This window comes from Andrena cerasifolii, chromosome 8 (assembly GCF_050908995.1).
Source record: "Andrena cerasifolii isolate SP2316 chromosome 8, iyAndCera1_principal, whole genome shotgun sequence".
Lineage (NCBI taxonomy): Eukaryota > Metazoa > Arthropoda > Insecta > Hymenoptera > Andrenidae > Andrena > Andrena cerasifolii.
This window is the reverse complement of record NC_135125.1, coordinates 2,249,919-2,274,750: the sequence shown is the minus strand read 5'-3', so window position 1 is coordinate 2,274,750 and position 24,832 is coordinate 2,249,919. Positions and strand designations below refer to the sequence as shown.

At 39.2% G+C, this 24,832-nt stretch overlaps 1 protein-coding gene and 1 long non-coding RNA gene across 2 annotated transcripts in view; both read right to left on the bottom strand.

The window, feature by feature from the left end:
* LOC143372289 (uncharacterized) overlaps nt 1-16,221 on the bottom strand; it is a 228,167-nt gene extending 211,946 nt beyond the window's left edge. The window contains exon 1 of the long non-coding RNA XR_013086266.1: nt 15,647-16,221. This is a non-coding gene — a long non-coding RNA (uncharacterized LOC143372289). The remainder of the gene's footprint in view (nt 1-15,646) is intronic.
* A 4,742-nt stretch (nt 16,222-20,963) lies between these two features.
* On the bottom strand, nt 20,964-22,991 carry LOC143372036 (uncharacterized). Its single transcript, XM_076817840.1, has 2 exons — nt 22,934-22,991; nt 20,964-22,664 (listed from the first exon to the last, which is right to left on the bottom strand). The coding sequence occupies exon 2, from the start codon at nt 22,119-22,121 to the stop codon at nt 21,720-21,722; it is 402 nt and encodes a 133-aa protein (XP_076673955.1). The 5' UTR covers nt 22,122-22,664; nt 22,934-22,991; the 3' UTR covers nt 20,964-21,719.
* Nucleotides 22,992-24,832: the final 1,841 nt, after the last annotated feature.

Sequence of the window (24,832 nt, the reverse complement as noted above, 5' to 3'; positions counted from 1 at the left end):
CTCTCTTCTTTCTTCATGCTCTCTTCTTTCTTCATTTTCTTCTTAATCGAGATCTAGCTCATGGTTTACAATTGTATTCTCAAAGGCATCATCATCGTCTTCTTCTTCTTCTTTGTCTATTCCATTCATGCTTGTATTCTGACATGTTTCCTTTGTCTGTCTTATGTCTAATTAATCTTGCATCTTTATCACCCTGCAGTTTATCTTCTAAAATAATATTTCTTGAATATTCCATTTTTCTTCTCTATTCTATACTTTATAACCTTTTACATCATCGTCATAACCAACAAAGAAGCCTTCCCTAGCCTTTTTGTCAAATTTTCGACTTTTTTTTTGGAATGTGTATTAGCACTTTCGTGCCAAAAAGTCTAAAGTGTTGAATCCTTGGTTCTTTTTCATACCAAAGTTTCTACGGTATTTTGCCTTTGATGCTGCTTGTGGCTGTTCGGTTCAGAGCATATACTGCTGTACTTCCACCAAGGTTCTGTTTTCATGCTTTGCTAACCCATTTTGTTCTGGTGTATAAGTGATTGTTTTCTGATGACGAATCCCATTTTTATTTGTTATGGCCTGGACTTTTTCATTGATAAACTCTAGACCATTGTCCATTCTAGGGATCTTGCACTTAGGTCCGGTTTGCTTTTGTATGAAATTAAAAAACGCTTTTGATTTGAATTTAAGAAAATATACCATCTTAAAGTGTGTGTAGTCGTCCTTAAAGAGTAGGAAATATCTTGAACCCCTGACAGAATTCTGTTCCATAGGTCCACACAAGTCTGCATGAATTGTGTCTCCTGCTGTGCGCGTTTTCGAAGTGCTGATACTGAATGGCATTTTATGTACCTATCTTACCAAGAACACATGGTTTACAGAGGAAGTTTGATTCTCTTGTACTAATATTTAATTTTTGTACAATTTCTCTTACTTGTTTCATGTTTTAATGAGCCAGCCTCTGGTGCCATAGCTTCATTGTGCTCTGGGTTGCTACATACACTTGCATTGCGTCTTTTCCTTCTTCAGATTCTTGCAACTCGTTGTCGACTTTCAATTTTATTTCAAACAGCTTATTTCGACGGTTTCCCACTGCAATAATAGTCTCTTTCTTGGCCACTTGACAGCTATTTTCAGCAAAAATTATCTTGCAAATTATCTTGTTCATTGCTGCAGCTTCTTTTGCCATCATACACGTTTCTTCCATTACGAGCCCTGCTGTTAAGCTCGTAAGCGTGCGATACTTTTTGTCAGTTGATTCCCATGCATTGATCAAGTGAGAGTATTGTGAGGACAAGGTCATTAATATTTTGGTTATTAGCATAGAATCAGAGATCAGTTCTCCAAAGACTTTCATCCTGTGGTTAACATCCTCTAGTTTAGATATATAGCTGGCTATACTTTCCAATGTCCCCATTTTCATATTGAAGAACTGCTGTTGTAACATGTGAATACTGGTTTCCGATTTCTGTTCATAGACACTGTGCAGTTTCTCCCACATGCTTTTCGATGTGTCACAGTTCATCGTATGTAACAGTGACTTTTCTGTTACATTTGTTGCAATATACTTTTACGCCACATTATCTGCCTTGTTCCATTTTGTTAACTGGTCATCAATTCGAGCAATCGTTGCTGCATCTGCACCTTCTGTCCTAGCTGGTTTCACAAATTCACCAGTGATTACTTCTAATGATTGGGCTGACCACACAAGAACCTTTACTTTAAACCTCCACATACTCCAGTCGTCAGCGCTTTTTAACTTAGTGATGCGCACTGATTCTGTCTCCATTGTACCAATAGTTTGTCTAATTTCACAACCGGACAAGTTAACCTCAATCTGTTAATATCAATTATGTTCAACTTTGGCCAATTATTTGCGAGCCTGGGGCCATAACCTGTTGTTTTATGTAGAACAGGGTTGACTAACTGGTGGCTCGCGCGCCACCGGGGGCACCTCCGCCTTGCTGCTACGCTGAACAGCCCCCCTCCATACCTACCAGACTATGATGATCGCAGTGGATTTCTCCTTCTTTCCTTCTCTTTAGGTAGGTATGGAGGGGGGCCGTTCAGCGTAGCAGCAAAGCGGAGAAGCCCCCGGTGGCTTGCGAGCCACCAGTTGGTCAACCCTGATATAGAATTTGTATCTCAGGCGGCGAGAATCAAATATTCTTTTAAACAGTATAAGTTTTATTATATAGACACAAGATATACTTTTGTTTAAATGATACAGATAGGTACTTAGCTGGATAGCCTGACGAGATCGAATAAAAGGAAACGGAAGTACGATAACGCATATATCTACATGACAACCATAGAGTATAACTAGTATAGAAAGACAACGCATGACTCACACATAATGATGTCGATTTAATCATTGTCAACACTAATGTATCGTCTTTTGTTTTATGACGAAAGAAAGCGGGAACGCGTGTCAGAAGTACGGCGACTCCTGCTGCTTTTGATTAGGTAAAAAGATGAAAAGTTTGCCTGAATACGTGGCCCTGTAACTGGAATTTCAAGTCAAAATATGATTGTTACCCTCGAAACGTGGTTGACTCATTCTTTTTACGGCAGCGGTGCGTGGAAGAGGAACGAGGCGCGTGAGGGGACCCACCCGTGGACATGCCTGGTCTAAATTCTAAAATATATGTTAGGACTTCGCAAACCTTGAGTTGCTACGATATTCGGTTTCTGGCGGAGCATGATTCGAGCTAGTGTGCGCTACTTATTAGACTGCATTATAGGTATCAAGCAATAATGAGGTCTTCAATACGCATGCCTCAACTAAAAATGGGTAAGTGGGTGGAGCCATTGATCTTCCCCCACTGCACTTCGCGAGTTCTGTGGGAATAACGATGACTAGATTAGACGACCGCAATCTGGTATCGCAGCATTACTATTGTATGGTTGGCAAACAAAGCACTCCCACAAACACTCGCCCTCTACTTTTAACTTCTACAAACCTCGTTACATATATATTACTCGATATACATACAGGGTGTAACAGAAATAGGTTGACAAACTTTGGATTATATTCTACTCACCTTAGGCATGAAGAAAGGTCATATAGACATGGACCCAGAAATTTTTCCTTTACAAGATATAAACACGGTTTGTTTACTTACTTCCTTAAAGAAATTGCTAGAATAATTTCCTTCCAGAACTATGCATGCCTTGCATCGACGATTCATGGATTGTTGAACACTTTCAGAAATTCCCAGAGTAATTTAATTTCTGTAACGCAAAGCAATAATACAATTTCGAAGAATATGCACTGTAGCAATAAAAGTATTGTAAAAGAGAGTGTTAATAAGATATCGTCATAAAAAAAAGTCCAGACAATCTCGTCCAGGGAGACTCGCCTGATCATACGGACTGTTACTATTGACTTTTAATAGGAAGAAATCGATAACAATACTTGAAATTCTATACTCGACTGGCCTTCTTGTCAAACTCCATCTTAAACAAAAACTGTTTGTATCTCATAAAAGAAACAATTCCGGACTTCTTTCTTCGCCGTTAAGACGAGTAAGAATATGTTCCAGAAGTTTGTCCACCTATTTCTGTTACATTCTGTATATGTCCTAAGAGTGAGACTCGTAATTTCAAGCTAACAAAGGAAAATCCCGAGGTGTAATGATAACTTTTTAATGAACTTTTGCATAGCGATAGAGGGTGAACTGCTGAAGCCGCTGATATATGGTTTTAGACAGTAAATAATGTACGAGATATTTAATGTTAGAATTTGAAGTGTTCATTATTTTTTATTATGCAACATGCGTTGATAATTGAGCGTGCGGCATGAGTGTTCTGTTGCTCGTAGACAGCACTTCCTGCGCATGGCTTCAAATCTCGATACTGTTTTTAACGTTTGTCTCTTTTTCATATCTCTTTACCCACGTTTAAACTTTAAACTCTGAACCTATAGGTCTGTCAGATTATGAATTACATTTAACTACTAATTTTTATTAAAATTTTTATAGTCATTAGCATTTAGAAAAAGACATGTACATTAACATCACATGTAAATCAGCGTTATACCTTGAAACCTTTCCTTGCAAGTGTTTAAATTTAAGACATTCGATATATTTCCATTCAGTAATGATTACAATAATTTCGTGATACGCTTGAAAATGTTTAAAGCGGAATTGTCATTGCTCATCTACCGCTAGCCGGTGGCAGGCAACCGTTCTTCGAAGCAGTATCCTCTCGCTGTGAACCGCTTTGGGCCAGATGCTAAGATAGGCCTGCTCAACTGCGCTGCGGCGGGCAAGAGCGCTTTCAATTGCTCAGGAGCAAAGCCAAGAGCAACGCCGTGAGCAGTTCTCCCACCCTATGGCCACTAGCTGCGGTAGTGTGCATGCCTTACAGAGCAGGGCTGATGATGATCAGGGGTTAGCTCGTTGCTAGCTTTAAAGGGGCTTGAGACTCTTCACTCACAAACACTCCCCACATTATGCTCATGAAGACGTGACTTAGAGCTTTAAGACGCTCTTTGGCCATGCTCTTGAAAATGCTGCCCGCCGGGCATTCAGTTGTATACGACTGCGCTAAGGGCTCGTCGCTATTCTCACTATTTCTCGGAGTATTCGGGTTCGCTTTCGTCCCCTCCCGCTCACTCTTGTTTTTTCTCACTCACGCCATCAGCGCCTCAGAATCGCCTCCGCTCATAGACCTAGAAATAGAGAGACAGGCATAAGCTTAGTTTCTGGACGAGGGACGTCAAGCCTAATCGCTTGGATTTGGTTACACTTCTGCGCATGCTCTGTACCGCTAATCATGAAAAACTATTAACCACGGAAACACAAATGTCTAAGTTAATACTAAAAAAGTGATTATTTATGAATTTTCTACAAATACAATTATTTTAAATATAATAAAATAATCTCCATACCTGTGACATGTAAGTTTCACATTATTACTCCCACTCTTAATTTTTTCAATTTTCGCAGTCTGATCTGTTTTGAAATGAGGACAGTGAAATAACTTTTATTTGCAGATATATTTACTAAACCACGCTTGCAGGTCCAGATCGAGCCTTTTTTGCGCTCCTAGGCGAATTTGCCAAATTACGTACTTTATTACTTATAATACATTTATTTGAGTTTTTTATGACCATACTCTGGATTTTTATTCGCAGCTTAAAACATTTATAGTACAACTTGTAATATTTTATTTAAAACTATATTTTAAAGAATGCCAACAATGAAAAGACCATTTTGTGTCCCTCGCCAACTTTACGCCCTGCGCAGCTACCTAATTTTGCCTATAAGGAGGATCCGGGGCTGCACACTTCGCAAATAGCTATGTATCAACGCTTAGGATCGTTATGCACACTATGTCAAATGTACTGATTGTGAGTAAAAATTAATCCCGGATAACCCCGCACTCACACAGTGAAAGGGGCATAGATGGAAATGCCACGCTTCGTACCTCTTTCACTGTATGAGCACGGGCCTGTCCGAGATTCATATCCACTTGTTAATGTAGGTATATATGACAGTGCTGCGCTTGAGCCGGATAGCGGCGAATGACAGTGATAGTCTGATTTTCGAGAGTTGATACCTGAGGCAGGTCCCTCGCACGGAGCGTGGTTTAAGGAGGAACCAATGGTGGCAACACCGCACGCATTCCGTAGCTTACCATTGGTTCCTCCTTAAACCGCGCTCTGTCCGAGGGACCCGCCTCAGGTCTCAACTCTCGAAAATCAGACTATAAGTACTATTACTGTGTGGAAAGAAGACTCCTATACTGCATCTATCCTAAGAAAAACTTTTTCCGTGCAGGGATGATTCTGAGAGGGCGCTGATTGGTCCGACTCCCCACTTAACCGCCTACGTTTTTCTCCGTCTTACCGACTGTTACCTCTCTGTCAACCGTTCTGCACGCGACGCCTTCATATACACGGTGGCACAATTATTTCCGAATACGCACGGCAACCGCCTGTGTTTTATAAAAATTGTTTGCAGTTGTTTTGAATGAACTTAGTTTCTTGCAGAGACAATAATTGTTATAATCTAAATCTTAAAAGTGATGGCATGAGAGTGAATACTTTTCATTAAATGATTTTGTTTATGAATAACCATTATCGATGATGGATATCGTTTTTAGTTACAAATAACCATTATTGTCAACAGAAATATTTGTTGGTCACTAATAACCATTATTGACAGAGAAGATAATAGTCATAAAATTACAGTCATTTAAAAATTAATTGGAAATTTTAACAGTTTTATTCGACCTCTGCCAGTAGGACACTTCTTTCTTAAAGGGACTCCATAAAACTAAATACAACTCTCAACTAAATACAAAAATTTGGATGATTTTTACTTCAAAAAAATAATTTACACACTTTAAATATCAATAAATATGTGTGCAAAAGCTTGTACAAAAATCTTATTCGTTCCTTTGAATATAAATCCTAAAGAAGACGTAATAAACAGCATTCTAACTAGACTATTTAGAACACCTCCTTAACTGATGTTATATTCTTAGGATGGATTCAGTATAGCAGTCAGTATAGACCGCCGCTACGACGATTGTTTTTTCTCACACTCATAAAGACAGGGCACACGTATTTTTGTTATTGGCGGAATCGGCTACATCTCCTTACTACAATATACACAGACAGAGGTGCAGGCGGAGCTAGCAGCGTGGCGGACTGCACCGCCTGCCAGGAGCCTTTTTCCGCTCAATAATAGCACCATTAACCTCGTCGCTCGCCCTGCAAAAACTGCTCCCCCCCCCCCCCCCCCGCCCCACCGCAGTAGCAGCTATCTCTCTTATTGCCAGCACTATTCCGCTAAGCACTCGCCGTCAGTTCTGAGCCACGAGCCCATAGCGAGAGAATACTCCACGTCTTGGGCGTCCGCAGGTCGGGAGAGGGGTGGAGGTGCCCCCCCCCCGACTTGGGGAAAAAGCGCTTATTTTTATACACTTATCTTTATTATGATTATACTAAAAAAGTGATTATCTTTCAATTTCAATTTTAAGTTTTTAATTCAATTGGCGCTACAAAATGGGTTCAAACAAGCTACCAATCGTTGCCTGTTAAACTTGATAATTTCTCAAAGGTGCCCCACCCTGGAAAAAAGTCTGCGGACTCCCTTGCTCCTCAATCGGTTGTTGAAATGGAACAGTGACGGAGGGTAAGAGTATCCCTGTGCACAGTGGTGTCGAAACTCGCTTTTTGTGGGCAAAATTATAAACACTCATCGATTTTTTTCAACAAAAATATGGTTAATGTAATACATATAAATAAAATATGATAAATAAAACAAAAAATAACAAAATATATATAAATATAAAAATACACATAATAAAAGTGTAATATAAAAATAAAATATGGAAAATATCAAAATATAATTATTTTAACCGTGCCCTGAACGCCACAATATTTTGGTTGTCCATTTGTTGAAATTCGAATAAATTTAAAAGTTGCAAGGTAGTTGCACCTAAAGTTTGTATTCCCTCCTTCATAATTGCCTAGGCTTTCATATAAAAGAAGTCCGATTTCTACCACTTTTAAATATTTTCTGAAAAAAAAACAGCTTAAAGTTAAATTGTTATAAATCTTACACTGTTTATACATAGATTAAAAAATGCTTACGACAGGATTAAATAGGTACTTGAAATATACCTGCTGACAGGTATAAAACCGTCGTTTAAACCTGTCTTCTTATATTCTACAATGAGTATCCAAAACGTTCAATTTCACTTTGAACCAGGGATCGAAAGGTTCTATTTAAAATATGGACCGTGTAACTTTTTTAAAAAATGTTCCCACATTATAAGTTCCCATGAGAACCGATATAGAGAAGTTCTTGAAAATAAAAGTTTTAATCGGAATAGAACTTATAAAATATAAAAATAAAAAAATTTCTATAACAGGAACAGATATTTTGTTCATCAATATTAAAAAAGTTCTCACTCGTTGTAACAAATACTGAATACTGTTCAATGACTAAGTAGTATTACAACAATATTGAATAATTATTATAGTTAAATTAATATTCTGAATGTGTTATTTATTTGTAATACTTACCTACGTAGATAATTTCTACGTACCTATTATAGAATTTTTATGTATTTCGGTTCATGTAAGTTATAAAAAAATGTTATTTAGGTATTATTCTTGACAAGTTCTCTTTTTTGTTCAATACTTCTTATGAAACTATTAATTACTGACGTTATGATTTTCATACCTTTTATTGAATAAACATGAAGAATATGATACCCTATTCTTAAATAAAACTAGTATATAATAGTTTAGTATTTTTATTTATCTTAAGGAACCCTTTTTAATAAACATTCTAATATAACTTGTTTCCATGGAACTTTTATTATACGAATTCTAAAATATCTGTTCAAAAATATATGGGAACAATTTTTAAAGTAATTCCTTAGGGAACATTTCTTTCAATAAAAATTCCACAGGAACAGATATTTTCTTAAACGAAACATATTAGTTCTAACAGAATTTTTTTAAAAACGAGAGTTCCAGAACTTTTTTTATCCCTGCTGAGATCTTTACTATTTTGTGTTCAGAACGCTGTATCTGATCATAGAATTATCTGAAATGACTAATATTTGAGGTTTTGAAGCTTTGAAGAGTTGTCACTTTATATTAAAAGATTTTTCAAATTATTAAACTTGAAAAATTGACATTTGACCAGAAAAGGCGGATTTTCAGACCACTGTGCTATGGAAAACCCATTGAAGAATGTTTCGAAAATTGATTATGATTAAGAAAAATGATGATGGTGGGCGGTTGCTGGCCGCCGGCAAGGCGGATAGTGAGAATCATTCTTAAATATTAGTCGTAACCACTGTAATACGCAAAGCTTCTGTAAAATACTACTCATCTACAAATAATCCCTTCACTAAGGTCGTGTCCAGATATATTGGTCGGTGAGTTCGGTTCGAAATCAGCCACCACCACCTGACGATCATGGATTGGCAGTTGAAGTTGCTAGGCCCCCGAAGGATATGGTGGAGTAACGGCAACGCTGCTCGGCTCCGCCTGAACGAAGCCGCGTGGCTGTTGTTTATTCTTAGCGTAGTAGTTGTGTGCGTTGCGAAGCGATGCGTAAACCATTACGAGATGAAGCCATAGAGAAAGAATCAATGTTCTGACCAATAAAGCTCCTGAATTTTGTCGGAGCTAACGCACACCTATTCTGATATGTGTATTTCTACGCTGATAGCTCGGTTTGTCCTACACGTCAATAGCTTGGCACTATCCCCACCACTTTCGGCTCACTCTCGTTCTGCGAAGACGAAAGCGAGTCAGAAAACGTTGAGAAAAGAAGCACCGAGGCATACAAACTGTGTGGTGGGAGAATACCCCTCACGAAACTCACCGGCCAATATATCTGATACCGACCTTAGGTTACCTTATCGTTTAAACATAGCTATCTCTACTAAAATATTTTATTAATCTTTATAGAACCTGTTGTGAATACCATGTAAAGGTAAAGTCAATTCAAATTAAACACTTAAAAGAACAGAGTAACTATACCAAACAGAATTTCGATGCAATTGATAAATTGAACTACTTGCGCTATTCCTGCAATTCATGCAATTTTATATTTTTCTACGCCACTCGTTCTACCCCTTCCCCTCAATCGCAAATTCTTATTACGTACTAAAATGTGTACAGTAAATCCTCGTTATAGCCCTTTTTTACCATGCGTAGTACGCCTGGTGACTATCCCCACCATTTCTTGGAATTCTTCGGTCGAGAGTGAGAGGGAACGAAAGAGTCGACGGCAACATCGTGTCAACTGTTTCGTTCCCTCTCGCTAGTTCTTGGGTTTTCTCATTCGCGGCATTGGCCGCACAGAATAGTGTCCGCAACGCGTCGTACGCCAGCCGCCAGCCCCGTTCGTCGGGTTTAATACGAGTGTTTACTGTACACTTTCATTTCTTCTTCCCCTTCCTCAAAATTCTTACCCATTTTACAATCGTTCTATAAACTACGAGTTGCAGCTGTATAATTGTGTAATTTTGGTGTGTAAGTCAAGTCCGGTTAGCTGATCGATTTGGGAGCCGAAGCGGCCCTTGTGGTTCCCAGACAGCGTTGCCAAAAGTATGAAGAAAATAGCCGCGCAGCGACGTAGTAGGGAGTAGTAGAGAGCATTCCTTAAAGTTGCAACCTACGCGCGCGCGCGAACAAGTGGAATTGGCAACACCGCCTCGCGGGCGCATTCCACTACAACTATGCACCGGCCCGGCGTTCGGGATGCTGCCAGTGACCGCTGGACTTCGAGAATTTTATGGTGGTCTCTTTCAAATTAACGTCGTAAAGAGCTATGCGGAAATTCCCGGCCCAGGTAAGCGGGCCGCGCGCTCCGCTTTTATGATCGGTTTACCACTCGCACCCCAGATTACTGTAATGAGGTGAAAACAATGCCAACTGGTCTTGTACCCGTCTCAGTTTAAAAAATTTTAACTACGACAGGGTTAACCGCGGCGCTATACCCCTGTACGGAGAGATGGTTCGCTACTTGCGTGTAAAAGCTACAATAATGGCGCATCGTTCCAAAAAATAACTTTAACGGAAGCCGGTATGGGCGTGGCGTTGAGTAGCTAAAAGGTCTGGGTTAGGTTTAGTCAGACACAAAAATTCTAGAAAAAAATTCAAACACCGCTACAATCAAAAATACATCCCATTAGTTACCCCTTACGTCCGATCTATGCATGCAAGGATAAAATCATGAAAAAGAAAACCAGAACATTAGATGGCCTGAGGCCTGCACAACTAACATATAATTGAATAAAAATTTAATTTCTCAATTTATGAAAGTAATAATACAAAAACAACCAGCCTATTGTTTATCAACACCATGAATTTTAAAAAGAACATTAAATACAGTATCAAATAAACAGTTTGCAAAAGCTTTTCACAACAATTATGGTTAAAAAATTGATAAAAGGAAAATCGAGTAAATGTAAAATATTTTAAATTATCCATCATTAAGAGGGTTTTATAGTTCAAATGTTATACGAAAAAGGCCCCAAATTCTTCAACCCGGGCCGAGAAATTCCAAATAGCTCTTTGCGACGTTAATTTGAAAGAGACCATCCTAAAATTTTCGAAGCTCGGGCATCACTGCTGTCCAGCGGTCGCTGGAACCTCTCCGAACGCCGGGCCGGTGCATGGTTGTAGTGGAATGCGTACGTGAGGCAGTGTTGCCATTTTCGTCTGTTCGCGCGCGCGCGCGTAGGTTGCAACTTTAAGGGATGACCCTGTATAGCTCTATGTCACGTCATCATATCCCTACGGCAGGGAATTCTCCCGGCAACGCTGCTTCCAGAGCCGCCGATGCCCCGATCGCGGACCCGATGATACCGGGGACATATAACGTGTGGAGAAAACTGTAGTAATGTGCGTGCAGGCTCGTATTCGTAGGCTTAAATAATTGGCACTTTTGGGGGCCCCAAAGAGCCAAAATTTGTCGCCCTCTTTACATAATTTCGGGGCCTCCTTGCTTGCTACCAGTAAAAGACTTGATGTAGGATGTCCCTTATAATGATTTTTTTTTAATTTAAGAATTCGGTCCTAGATGCCCACTGATTTATTTCCCATTGGTGTGGTAAATATGTGGGCAAAATTTCGACTCGATCAAACAACTCTAACCCCGGCCTCAAGAGGCTCAAAGTTTCGAACGAAACTGTGCTCTTGCAAACAGCTGTTTTTTTAATATGCAACCCTGCATGTAAACAAATCTGTGATAGAACTAGAGTTGGGACTGTCAATTATTGATAACTTATTAATACTTAACGATATATCGTTAATATCGTTAAGATATCGTTAAGTGGTGGAAGGAGGAAGGTGATACAAGTTTTCCATTTCTCCAGTCACCGAAATATTTATTGTAGGAACCGGAAAAAAAACGAAAGCCACGGTGCTGGGACTCGAAGAACCCAAACCGTCTGCGCGCCGGCCAACCAATTCCCCCACGCCAACTTCCCCGAAATCCCTTAACTCCGAATTCCTACTTAATGGACGGCCACCTATGTACCTCGCACCATAGGCCGTTTCCCAAACGCCGATGCCTACATTTATGCATTTCAGCAACCTCTGTTCCAAGTGAACGATTATTTTTTAAAGGTGGACAAAAAAAATTAAAAGAAATAAAAAAAAGTTTACAGTATATCGTAACTTTAAGCTTCTTGAGGTAGGGCTCAGAATAATCCGATTTGGCCGAAATTTTGCATACTTACTTAGCACACTAAAAGGAATAATCTTAGCGAGCCTCTCAACATTTTATCGCACCTTCAATTCTAAGGGACACCCTAACCTGAGGTCTCTACACTCACGAATTGTCCCACCACGGACCACAGCTACCGCAGGAGTAGTTTCTGGCTCCCGATAGTTATGCGGCTTTGAGCTCCCAAAAAAACAACTCCTAGAGCTGGCCGGGCCTGGTATAAGCGATGAAAGTCAAACAGTTTTAATATTATAGAACCCCTCGTGCAACGATACTGGGCCTATCTAAAAAATGTGTAATAAAAGCTTAAAATCGCATTACAGAACGTTAATTAGCGATTTAGACAAATGTTTTCGTTATTTATTGCATTCAGCTTAATGATTCTTCGTATCCAAATGAAATGTTAAGCTGTCGAAGTCATAACCTATTTCGAAATTATATACATACGTAACGTACAAAACCGACACATATATTTCTTTGAGTTAGAGGATGTCTATATGTATATGGGAATAAGTACCATACCCTAGTATAGTTAACTATAAGTTAGTACATGTGGAAAATTTATTTGAAAGTGTAAAGAGCTAAAGTTAGTGGTGTTAAAATCTTGAAAAAGCAATAAATACGGAGTCAGAAGAGTTAAAAAAAATTGAATACATCTTTCTCTAAATAAATAATTTAAATAAGAAAACATTAATGAAAAAGTTCCACGCGTGATAATTTCAGCACAAGCATTTTTCTGAATCTGTGGAAACGTATAAATCATTACAAGTTAATGTCAATCTTTTTATGTAAATATAATATGTCTCATGCACAACGAAATTATTGTACTCCATTTGCGCATAAAGTTATTATTCCTTAGAATTGTGTTAATTTTTTTTATAAGCTCGTTATTTCGCAATATCATTATATTACAGGAGATTATCCGAAAGTAAATTTTAAATGATAAATTATGTAAAACAATATATAATAATCAATCTGGCGTAAACTTTAGCAATATGTGGGAGTGGAAAAAAAATCCTTGATTCTCCATTCTTTTAGTTTTACATTTTATTTGTTTGTAACCGTATGTACATAAAAAAATTTCTAAAAATTTGGTCACTACTTTGCTTACATTTAGAATTATTGTTTCCCGTTATGGGGCAGGAACAGTGCACGATGGTTATCAAATAACTGGACTAAAAAAATGTAGTGTTTCAGCTACATGAATTAAAGAGATACTGCTCAAATTGTAATTGAGGCGTTATTATATTTACAAAATTCATAAGTTGACTAATGTAACCATTTGATAACACTTAAGTAGTAGCCATCAATGTTATTAGCAAAAATTATTTTACACTCTTGCAAGTGTATAAATAATTAGATAAAAATTCAATATTATGAAAAAATTTAATAATATAATTGCCGTTAATTCATATTTGCTTTAATGATCCCTATTTTAAAATATCTGTTCTATACTGAATTTTTATAAATACATAGAACGAATATATTAGTCCTTTGTTCTTTCCTTTAAACGAGGCTATCAGCGCAATAGTAGCATAACCTCAAAACTTTTGTTTTGAGATAACGGCTAATGAAATTATTGACGTTTTAAAGACGTTGCTTAACATTTCTGCTTTTAGGTATATGGGTATGATTGTTTGCAAAATATAATTGCTAAGATGTATATTATTAGTATATAAAATAATGACCAATGCTGCACAGGCCAATATTTTGCGACTTAAATCAACAAAATGCTCAGTGTAAAAACACATTTTTGTGCTCCCATTTTGTGTATGGTTTTGTAGGGTTGCCCAGGACAATATAGAATTAAAGTTTTGCTGTATAAGAAGTGGTTTATGCTGAAACGTCAATTCACCCAAAATTGTGGGTTATGCCACTATTGCGCTGATAGCCTCAAATTATTCACACTAAAGAACAGTTTGTCATAATATAATGTACAGTAGGATTCCTCTGCAGATTCATTCTAGGCACTCCATAAAAGTTTTCGAGTTATTCCCACTACTTTTTCGACTGCCCTAAGTGATCGACCCTACAGAGCACTTGAAGTAGGCGTCGATCAAGAAGGCAAGACAGATTAACAATATATTAATATATCGTCTTTAAAAATAAAATATCTATATGTTCAATGATTCTTGTTTTTCTTTAATATTTCTAGTAACTTACAGGGAGAGTATTTTAGGTGTCCGCCTCCGATCATTTTGATTTTTGGATATGTTATAGCGGACCGAAAAATAAGAAATACGTGTTTTTTATTTATCCCCGTTTTCATATTTGGGGGGTGAAAACTGCGTTCAAAGTTAGGGTTGAAAAATCATTTTTGTGGATTTTTGAAAATCTGGTGAGTCAGTCATATTTCGCATTCAAAGACACAAAATTCGTCCATTGACACTATTTCTCTATCTCTAATAGTTCTCGAGATATTCCACAAAAATGATTTTTCAACCCTAACTTTGAACGCAGTTTTCACCCCCCAGATATGAAAACGGGGAAAAATAAAAAAACACGTATTTCTTATTTTTCGGTCCTCTATAACATATCCAAAAATCAAAATGATCGGAGGCCGACACCTAAAATACTCTCCTTGTTAGTGTGATCGTCACGATAAAAATAAGATCAAATTCGATTATGCTTAGATCATTTTTTGTATATGTTGTCCAAAAATCATTCACTGCCATGTTGTCCTGGCTCACACAATTCTTTCATTCCTTGCGTGGGGCTTACTGGAATACTAAATTGATGCCTCGATGCAAGTGCGATAAACAGCTAACAACATCAATGAGCTAATACTTTGATGGTCGATTTGAGTGCCAGATGGTTGCGAATCTTTTTAAAGGTGGATTCAGACGGCACGTGGATCGGCGAGGTTGCTCGGCTCGCCCAGGCTCGGCGAGTCGGCTTGGCGAGTGGGCGAGCCATGAGTATCCTCACGGCGAGCTATGAGTGTCCTCACGGTGCGGGGATCAGCGAGCTTGCTCGGCTCGCCCAGGCTCGGCGAGTCGGTTTGACTAGCGCGACTCGGCCAGCCAGGAGCGTTCTCGCGGCACGTGAGCTCGGCGACTCGCGCGCAAATCTCGCCGATCCATGTGCCGTCTGATTCCACCTTAAAACTTCCGGGAAGGTTCGCGACCGGTCCAACGACATGAATCTATTCAGGAGTACTACTGTAGTCATTATACAGTTACTTTCGGATGAGAAAAGTAAGATTGCCAAACTCAGACGAGGAGCAAATTCGTACAAATAAAACAATGGAAAGGATCAAGAATCAATACGATTAAATATGTCCGACATGTAAATGAAGGCTGTAAGTAGTGTTCATATGCTCATTACATTTGTATTATTTGTATTATTATTTTACTCGCTTTGCGCATGTATTTAATTTGAATCAAATAATTTTGTTCGGAAAATTCAATTTCTTTCTCGCACAAAGCATATAACACTACAGTATTGTCTCGTTAGCGGCTCGCTGGTCGGGACCGGCGTTGAGCCCGTATCGTGAACGGAGCCCTAATTCCGAGTGTTCGTTTCTCGCTTCTTTCTGGCCGAAGGGGGGAGCGAGATGGAACACTGCGTGCGCGGCGAGCGTGCGCGATGGTCTCAAGCGCTTACCGTGAGCCGGGCCTGCGTCAAGATTTTTCGTGCTCACGCAAAGTTAGCACTGCGCCTGCGTCAGTCACGCACACGTTACCACCGCTCCTGTAGGTGTTTCCCCGTCCATCACTGCGGCCCCGTCGCTCCTAACTCTGTGCTCACGGTAAGCGCTTGGGCCCATCGCGCACGCACGTCGCGCACGCAAAGGACAGAGTGTCAGGCGTCCGAAAGACGCAGCGAGACAACACATCAACGCGTCGTCTGTCTCGTACCGTCCTCGCTCGCTTTCAGTGCCTCTCGCTCGCTCTCCTTCCATCTCGCTCTCGCCTTCGCCGGACAAGAGTGAGACAGAAGTGGTGGGTAGCGAAAAGTCCGTATCGTGTACACCAAACCGAGCCCATAACGAGACAATACCGTAAGTGGAGAAGCAAACTGATAATAGCGATGTAAATCATTCCGTTCAGATTCAGTTGCAAACTGTTCAAAGAGAAATGTCAACTGGTAAAGTACAAGTAATAAAACGTGTCTATACAATTGTCAGCCTACGTGAGAAGACAGTAGTGCCATTACTCATTCAAATTTATGAATTTTCGTGAATTTTACAGAAGCTAATAATGTATTGCAACGCATAGTACATATATGTCGGCTTCACATTATTATTGTATATTTTATTTTAAGTATAAAGTAGTGTTAGTTTGTAGGATTATACAAATAACTATCGAGGTAAAATACAACTTTCAGTGTTGAACACTCAGAAAACAAAGGCAAAGGAACGAAAAAAATTGCACAGTTAAAAATCATGAATCGGTCGTAAAATTTGAAAAGTTGTACAATACACCTAGGAATATGCTCATGTATATGTACATGAAAAAATGTACCTACTGCCGTTAAGTATCCTTAATTTTGAAGCTGCGAAATCCTATTTGTTGCGTATACATGGGTAGTCATTCTAAACACTTTTAACTTTTAAGTTTGTAAGATCAGATTATTCGTCACATTTGAAAAAATTAGTTGTACATAGAAATTGTAAATTAATAGATGGTATTAATGAATGTGATTTAAAAAAGAAAATACAAATTTAATAAATCAACTTCTCTCGCTCACTCGCTTTCTATTTAACACGTTGGAAACAACATTGTAGCAACCACTTTCGTGATACTACACAAATAAATGCTTGGTCCCGCATTATAAGTGTCTGTCAAAAAGTAATCGAATTTAGCTAATTCTTTATCATCGATTAACAATTTAAATATCTATTGCTATTAAAATATTTCTATAATTTTTCCATTATCTTAATCGGAAGTTTGTTCACGAATTGATAAAAACTTTCTGATAAAAACAAGACCCATTATGGCATCAGTCAGACTAACTTTGAGTTATATAGTAATGTCCTCTACTGCTTCAATTTTCGTATGAATTTAGCTCAAAATTAGAACCGCCTCGAACCATGACTGTATACTGACAACCCATTAAAAATCCTCTTAATAAGATAAAAGAAAAATTCTAGAAATTCCATTTTTTAGCAGTCATGCCTCATCGTTTATGTATTGGTTCCGATCATCGAGTACACGTTGCTTGGAGGGTCGCTTGATGGAGGCAATTTCACAAAATAATAGGGGATAATGCGTACCCAACTAACCGACTCATTTAGTAAGCAAGCAACGAACCCATTTAACACTCAACTAGCTATGGTAGAGTTCATGGATATTGGTCGGTCTAGGCGGTCTCGCGAAAAGCGATTGAGGGGAAATCCGTCTCCTCCATCTGAGGCTTAAACGCAATCCAACGGCGCATGGCTCGGCGAGTTTCGCGCGTCCTTGCCGGACCACACGTCGTGGGTAATTCCCACTGGAAATGATAAGCTCGGTTTCACGCAGCTCGGCTTGGGCTTCCCGACCGTTGTCGGTAGCGTTGCCGTGTGTAGAGAATTAATGGCGACGTAGAGACCACATGACGTACTACGGAGTAGGAGAAGAAAAACACAGCAATAACGGTATGTTTGTGTTGGTGACACCGTGACGTCATGCCAATTCATCGCATGGCGTGCGCAAGTCGATTAGTGTACATACGGCTATGTGACGTCGAGTATTTTCTACGCGTAGAGAATTCCCAGCCAACCCTGGTTGTCGGTATATAAATGTGGCACGAGTCAAAGAAAAGCTAATCTGCCTCGGCTGAAACGGCGAGTCTAGCCGCGCCGTGAGAACGCCCATGGCTCGCAGCTCGCCCTCGCCAAACAGACTTGACCGAGCCTACAGACTGACCGAGCCATGCACCATTGAATTGCAACTTTACGCGTAGTCATAAGCCTCGTGGCCACTAGCTATTGCTAGTTTATTAACTTGCGACATTTATTGCGCAAGGAACTTGCATGAGTGTTTACACTACAGCAATTATTTTACGCAAGTTCTTGCCTGCAAGTAGTTGCCAGAAAAATCTTGCTGAAGATATGTCCCGCGTGTCTACACCACGGTGTAATAGACAAGTGTTCCGACTCTGTACCTTTTACCCTATCGATTTTGTGTGCCGGTTTCTGTTTAGTTTCCCTGGCCGCCGCCAGAGGCATCATGACTTAGAAGGCATATACATATGTGTTAATGAGATTGTGGTAGTAGAGATTGTAATGGTATTACAGGGCTTGCCAGAAAAATCCTACGCGTAATGGAGGGGGAACATGCCACGCGTGCGCATGTTCCCCTTCTACTACGAGTAGGAATTCCATACCAGGCCTGTATATATATGTAAATACCTTTACAACAGCCACGAAATCTGCCGGGCTCCAGAAGAACTAGGACAAAAATGTCACACATTCTGGACAGGAGTCGGAATACCTGAGAGTTGACAGCAAATATTTATACGTAAAGTATCTACTATAATGTCGGTCCAACAAACTAGAATTTAGAATTAGTTGGACCAAACATTACTAAAAGTGATACAAAAATGCTGGCGTGCACGTAGATTCGAAACCGAATACTATGGTCCACCTACTTGCTTTCTACTCTCGCCAGAAATTTCCAATTCGTTTGGAAGTAAAATCTTTCTCAGAGAGAGAAGATTATCGGGTGTCTACACTATGACAGAATTCACTTGCTGAGACCAACTGTCGCAAGTAATCAGAACTTGCTAGAGTTACTCTCAGGCGTGTTTACACAGTGCTGACATCAACTCTCGCAATGAATGTCGCAAGTTTATTGCTAGTGGCCACGAGGCTATAGATTTGCCACTTCGAGTTGCGCAACTCCCGAAGAGTATGGTGAGGTAATGGGAACGCTGATGTGCCTCTCCTATAACGTAGTCTGAGAGGGAGCGAGAATGCTAAGAAAAGGGACACTGAGGCAGGCAAGCGGAATGGTAGTAGTTAGCTCGCACTCGCTCTGATCGGCCAGTATCCATGAACTCTAGCATAGTTACTACTGTATTTAGACTTCGCTAGGTTTCTTTATCAACAAACCAAGACAGCGTTCCGCAGGTTTTAAACAAGTTAATTGGGACCGTATCTCTTTTCCTGATCATTACCTCCTGCATCGTTACGTAAGCTCGCCTTTAACGAGTATTTTTCCCATTAAACTGACAAAATGTTACCGATGTACTTAGCGTTTACAAATTTGAATGCACAACTGTTCTAAGTACATACTTTCACGCTTTTCTTATGTATTTTATAAAAGAATCAGGATCAGTTGTAAGGAAAAGCTGTTACATCGAATAATACCTTAATTATTATGATAAAATTGTTTGAAATTACTACTAATAGACAGTTACTTATGTATCACTTGTACGAAAGGAACGTTAAAATATAAGTACGATAATTCGATAATACTTTATACGAGCACGGTGACCGTATCATTTTTACTTCTTAATTACAGTAAAGTAACAAAGGGTGGGTAGATTCAACTTCTTTCGGGGAATTAATTTGAGAAATAGTTCAATGAAATGGGACGATGGTTACATTTGTACTATGCAATGTAATGATAGTGATTATAAGATGTTTATCTTTAGTCGCGATAAAAGCATTTGAGAAATAGTGGATTGCGTAATTTGTGACCTCGTTATTTCACTGACTGAAACATTCCATGTAATTAAGCAACGAGCTTTCAAAAGTTCTGCCGCTCGTTAATGTAAACTATTTTGCACTCCCCGTGGCGGCGATTGTACTTAAAAGACGCGTAATTAAAATTTCTGTACACAGAGAATCGCTAACGAGCGGGCGTATTCTCTGAATTTATGTACGGCAATCCATGCGTATTTTGTGAAGTGTATACCTACATGTATACATATTTTGGTGGTCCTTAATTTTCAACCTTCGACCTTTTTCGATTTCACCCCCCCCCCCCTCCCCCGGAATGGTTTTAATAGAAAAAACAGTATGCATAAAAGATGGGCTAGATCGGATGACGGGAGCTTTCCCCGTGCCCCAACGTCCTCGGGATTTTACATGTAAAATTACATAAGCGTGGCTTCACCACTATCGCAAGTCCTCTATGTACCTAATTTGTCAAAAACATTAAGGCAATATATCTCTCGCGTTCTTTCAATCTACAGTACAACATACCATACTTTACTGCTGGACACACCGCAACTAGTGTTCCAATCAACCTTGCAAAGTCCCGAATTTTGCAACTTTCCTTGTTTCTAAATTCTCTAGTTATCCGGGCTAAATTTTCTCGCTTTTCTTCTGTCCCTTCTATCACGCACTTATTCGAGTCAATGACGAACCCCAAGTATTTAGACCTTGTGTTTGGGACAAGACAAGACTTTGTTTTATTTATAATAAAACCTAGAGAGTTTAAAGTTTCTGTTGTTATTGTACGATTTTGATTTTCTAAACAAGATTGCCTATCTTTGCCGATACACGGAATATCGTCTAAATATATTGATAACATTAAACCTTTCCCGCGAAAATATTGTATGCCTGTTCTCATTACCTTTGTAAACACGTATGGACTAGTAGTCAGACCAAACGGCAAACAAGTAAATTCAAATAACTGACCCTGAAAATAGAATCTCAAAAATTTCCTACCATCTTTATGGACTGGAATTAAAAAATAAGCGTCTTTCAAGTCAATATTACACATAGAAACATTTGGAAAGATTAATTTCTTTGCAGTTCGCAAATCCTTCATTTTAAAATGGACCTTAGTGGCGCATTCTTTGAACTTTTTTAGATTTAAAATAAAACTAGTCGAACCGTCTGGCCTAGGCAGTAGAAAATAGGAAGATATCAATTATCCCTTTGCTGGTAAACACTTCTTAATTGCCCCTGTAACAATAAGTTTTTTAATACTATCTTTAGCCTCTTTAGTTTCAGACAGTGACCACACTGGCTCTTTCGGGGAAGAGTCTTGCAATACGTCATTACCGATAGGTATTTTGTAACCCCCTATACAATCTAGCACAAACTTATTATCAGTAATTTCCTTCCATCTATTGTGGAACTTCTTAAGGCGAACAGCCTCTAAGATTTCTGGTGTGGCTCTACTCTCTGTGATGTCTGTTGTTGAGTCTGGTTCGACGACTGGGTTTGGGCACCCTGCTTCTTCGTTGGGAATATGGTGCGGGGATATGTCCTCCCTCTGTTGCCCAACCGCAGTGCTCCCTGATATGACTGGGATGGGCCCCTCCAGTTTAAAGATCTTATTGGTTTTAGTGGAACTCTTTTATAAGAAGTACCTGATGCTTTTGGCTTCAGATCCTTGGTCAGCTTCTCCATCGCTTTAACTTCCTTAATTTTTTCACCAAGATTTTTCCCAAAGAGAAAATTGTCTGGCTTCGTTTTTTCCAGCCCATTCCTCATAGGTTTGCTTACCCCCGGAAGGATGTAGGCTGCCCTAACCCTTGACTGTGCATGATGCACTTCCTCAAAGCACTTCCCAGCATCACGCAACTATTCTAGCAGCTTTAACCTGTCTACAGGTTCTTCGTCATCCTTCAGGGTTGCTGAAATAGCCATCCCAAGGCCGATAATCCTGAACCCGCCAAGTTCTGCGTTAATAAGAAATGTTTGTCTCTTTTCTGAGATGATTCATTTAATGAAGGTACAATTTCTGGGTTAAGCTCAAGTGCCTCCAAATTACAATTCCCCTTTCTGGAATGTTTCTTAAGTAATTCCTTAACCTCCTTTCTTAGCCCAGATGCTAACCACGAGTTCCACCTGGATGTCAGAAAATTGTCCAACTCAATTTCTTTAGGGTTCTGTAGGGTGGGATCCTCTCCGAACACCTTCACGATTTCTTCATCTAATTCATCTACTGATGCACTGGCCATATCTTGCTCAATCGGGGCCATGTCTGTTTGACTCTCCTCATTTTCTTTATTTTCTACAATGAACATGAGTATTTGTTTCCACGATCTCGTTATATTCTTACCTCTCGTGTAAGCTAGACCAGTCTTTGACAATAAGTAATGCACGACTTATGTCTCACTTCTCGTGTGAGCTCTATCGTCTAAACGAGGACAGACCGAATTTCTATAACTTAACCTAGCTCGACTTACCTTGAGGCATGTTGTTTTCCGGTCGACTCTCTAATTTCTTCTCTAATTACTGTAATCTCTCAAGTATAATGCTCAACTCCGATGGCTTTGGGCTTGTTGAGATAAAACTACAACTCGCCATACTAAGGCTTGAGCTTCGACTTGAAACCACGTGTTCGTGACGACCACGTGATTTTGAAAGGGCCTTTTCAGACGACCTTTTCCTTTCTTTCGTCCTTGACCCCTCTTTGGGCGATGTGTCCCTATGTCTTGATTTCCCCATTATGTTTTAAAAGAAAAGCACTCATTTGAACTAAATTAAGTTATTTCGAACACTGGGCGAGGTGTGCCCTCATAGCACAAGAAACGTAATGAAGAGGAAGGATGAAAGAACGGACTACGCTCAGTGATGCCAGAATCGTGGGACGCGGAACCAAATGCTTACCCCCACTATGACCTACCGTCGTCCCCCACTTTCTTCCTATCGCACTGCACACAAGAATATCCCTACCCCTGTAGGTGTGCCTTGTCTGTTGGGCTATCGAGTACACGGACAGGGGTAGGGATATGCTTGTGTGCAGTGCGATGGGAAGAAAGTGGGGGACGACGATATGGCATAGTGGGGGTAAGCATTTGGTCCCGCGTCCCACGATTCTGGCATTACTGACTACGCCAATTTTTGGTGAACTTTACAACATTGTGAAGTCTCCTAGCGGAAAGTAGCGGTACTACTAATCTTTGATATTGAAATTATTCTAATCATCCCAATTCTCCCACTAATTAAATATAAAATTATAATATCAACAAAATCAACATTCTACTTATTATTATTAATATTAATCATTAGTTTATGAATTGAATGAATATTCTCTTATCTAGAGTGAATCAATTAGGATATTAGTAATCTTGTAATCTAGAGAACGAGGCCTACCATATAATAAAAGATCATAAGAAATTAACAACAAAAGGTGATGTTAAAAAACAATACTTATTACAAATTGTAAAAGATTATCGTAGTCATTTTCCTTGCTGTGTTACATACGCAGACCTATCTTTGAAATTTTAACCCTTTCGAGTGTTCGGAATGCACGTAACCCGGCGGGGTCACCGTTTCTTGCAGTGGTGCGATGCAACCAAGTTTTCCCCGAAAACCTAATATTCAATTGAAGCCATTCATGTCCCCACTACTTTCTAGTCGAATTTCACCGTATAAAAGGGGGCACGAATCCACACTCGGGGGCTCATTTCCAGTCTAGCACGTTTAGGTGAAAGATGTTCGTGAGATCGAGTAACATTCTCCTTCAAGTATTAAAGCAACTTAAACCAAACAGTACGTAGAATTGCTGATAGGTGTTGTAACTATTAAAGTCTTTGAGACCCCCGCATTTCTCAGTGCGTCAAAACCGAGAGGTGGATCTAGGTACCGCGACAAACAAACACTGAAACAATTGTAAAAGACTGAGTTTATAGAATATAATTAGTTATTTCTTATGCAGAGTTCTTCTATTTGAATCAATCATTATCTGAATTTCCTCTTCGAGATAAACCCACTTAGATACACCTTTACCGCCCAAGGTGTATCACATTATAAAGTTACGAGGCTAAATTAACATTTCCTAGTGGCTCCCGGTGTTATCCAGGCACCGGTTCGTCCACGCTTTCCAACCTCCTAACGGCTCATGGTGTAATCCAGGCACCGGTTCGGCCGTGAACATTTACCGTCCTAGTGGCTCCCGGTGTTAGCCAGGCACCGGTTCGTCCGTTACTAACAAACTCTAACAAACAAACTCGATCCTCGGCCTCGCAGTCGCCAATCTCTTTGCGCTCAGCCTCGGCTCGTAACAACTGTAAGAAGAATATATCTACATATTCTTACAAACACTGAATAAAGAATAATTTCATTAAAAAATATTCAATTTTTTATTAGCTAGTATCTTTTAAAAATAATGATACAATTGAAACTATGCGAGAATTTTATCTTACTTCAATCAAGCCTGATGCAAAGGGAACGCACGGCTGGTTGCGGTCAAATAGCTTCCAGAATAATAGCTGCAGAAATTATTGTAATAGAACTCAATTTTCAGCAATAAATTTACTGAAAGAGACACTAAACACCAATAAATATAAGGAAAAAAAGAACAGCTAAATAGCTGAATAACTATGCCAGAGGACTTGCAGTAGAGGTGGAGCCGCGCTTATGCAATTTTTAACGGACTTCAAAAAGGGGGAGATTATAGATTCGACCTGTATGTATTTTTTTTATGTTTGTCACCGCATAACGGTGATTCCGTCCTACACTGCACCAATATTGGTCTAATATTTTGCCAGTTCTGGTTAATAATTTATGGTCTTTAGACCATTGTCACCTAATTATATTATTATGTTATGTACGGACACGCATATGTCCTGAGCATGTTGTTTCAATATGTATAACACTAAAATAATAAAAAAAAATAAAAAAAATTAAAATTGAAACCGACTTCAAAAAAATAAAAATGTACTAAAAAGTAAAAAATAATTTAATCCCTTATTTAATCTACGACTTTCATATTTTTTAAGTCTACGTCTCA

Excerpts from the sequence above, each read along its gene's own strand:
- LOC143372036 (XM_076817840.1), bottom strand. The coding sequence starts at position 22,121 with ATGTTCATTGTAGAAAATAAAGAAAATGAGGAGAGTCAAACAGACATG.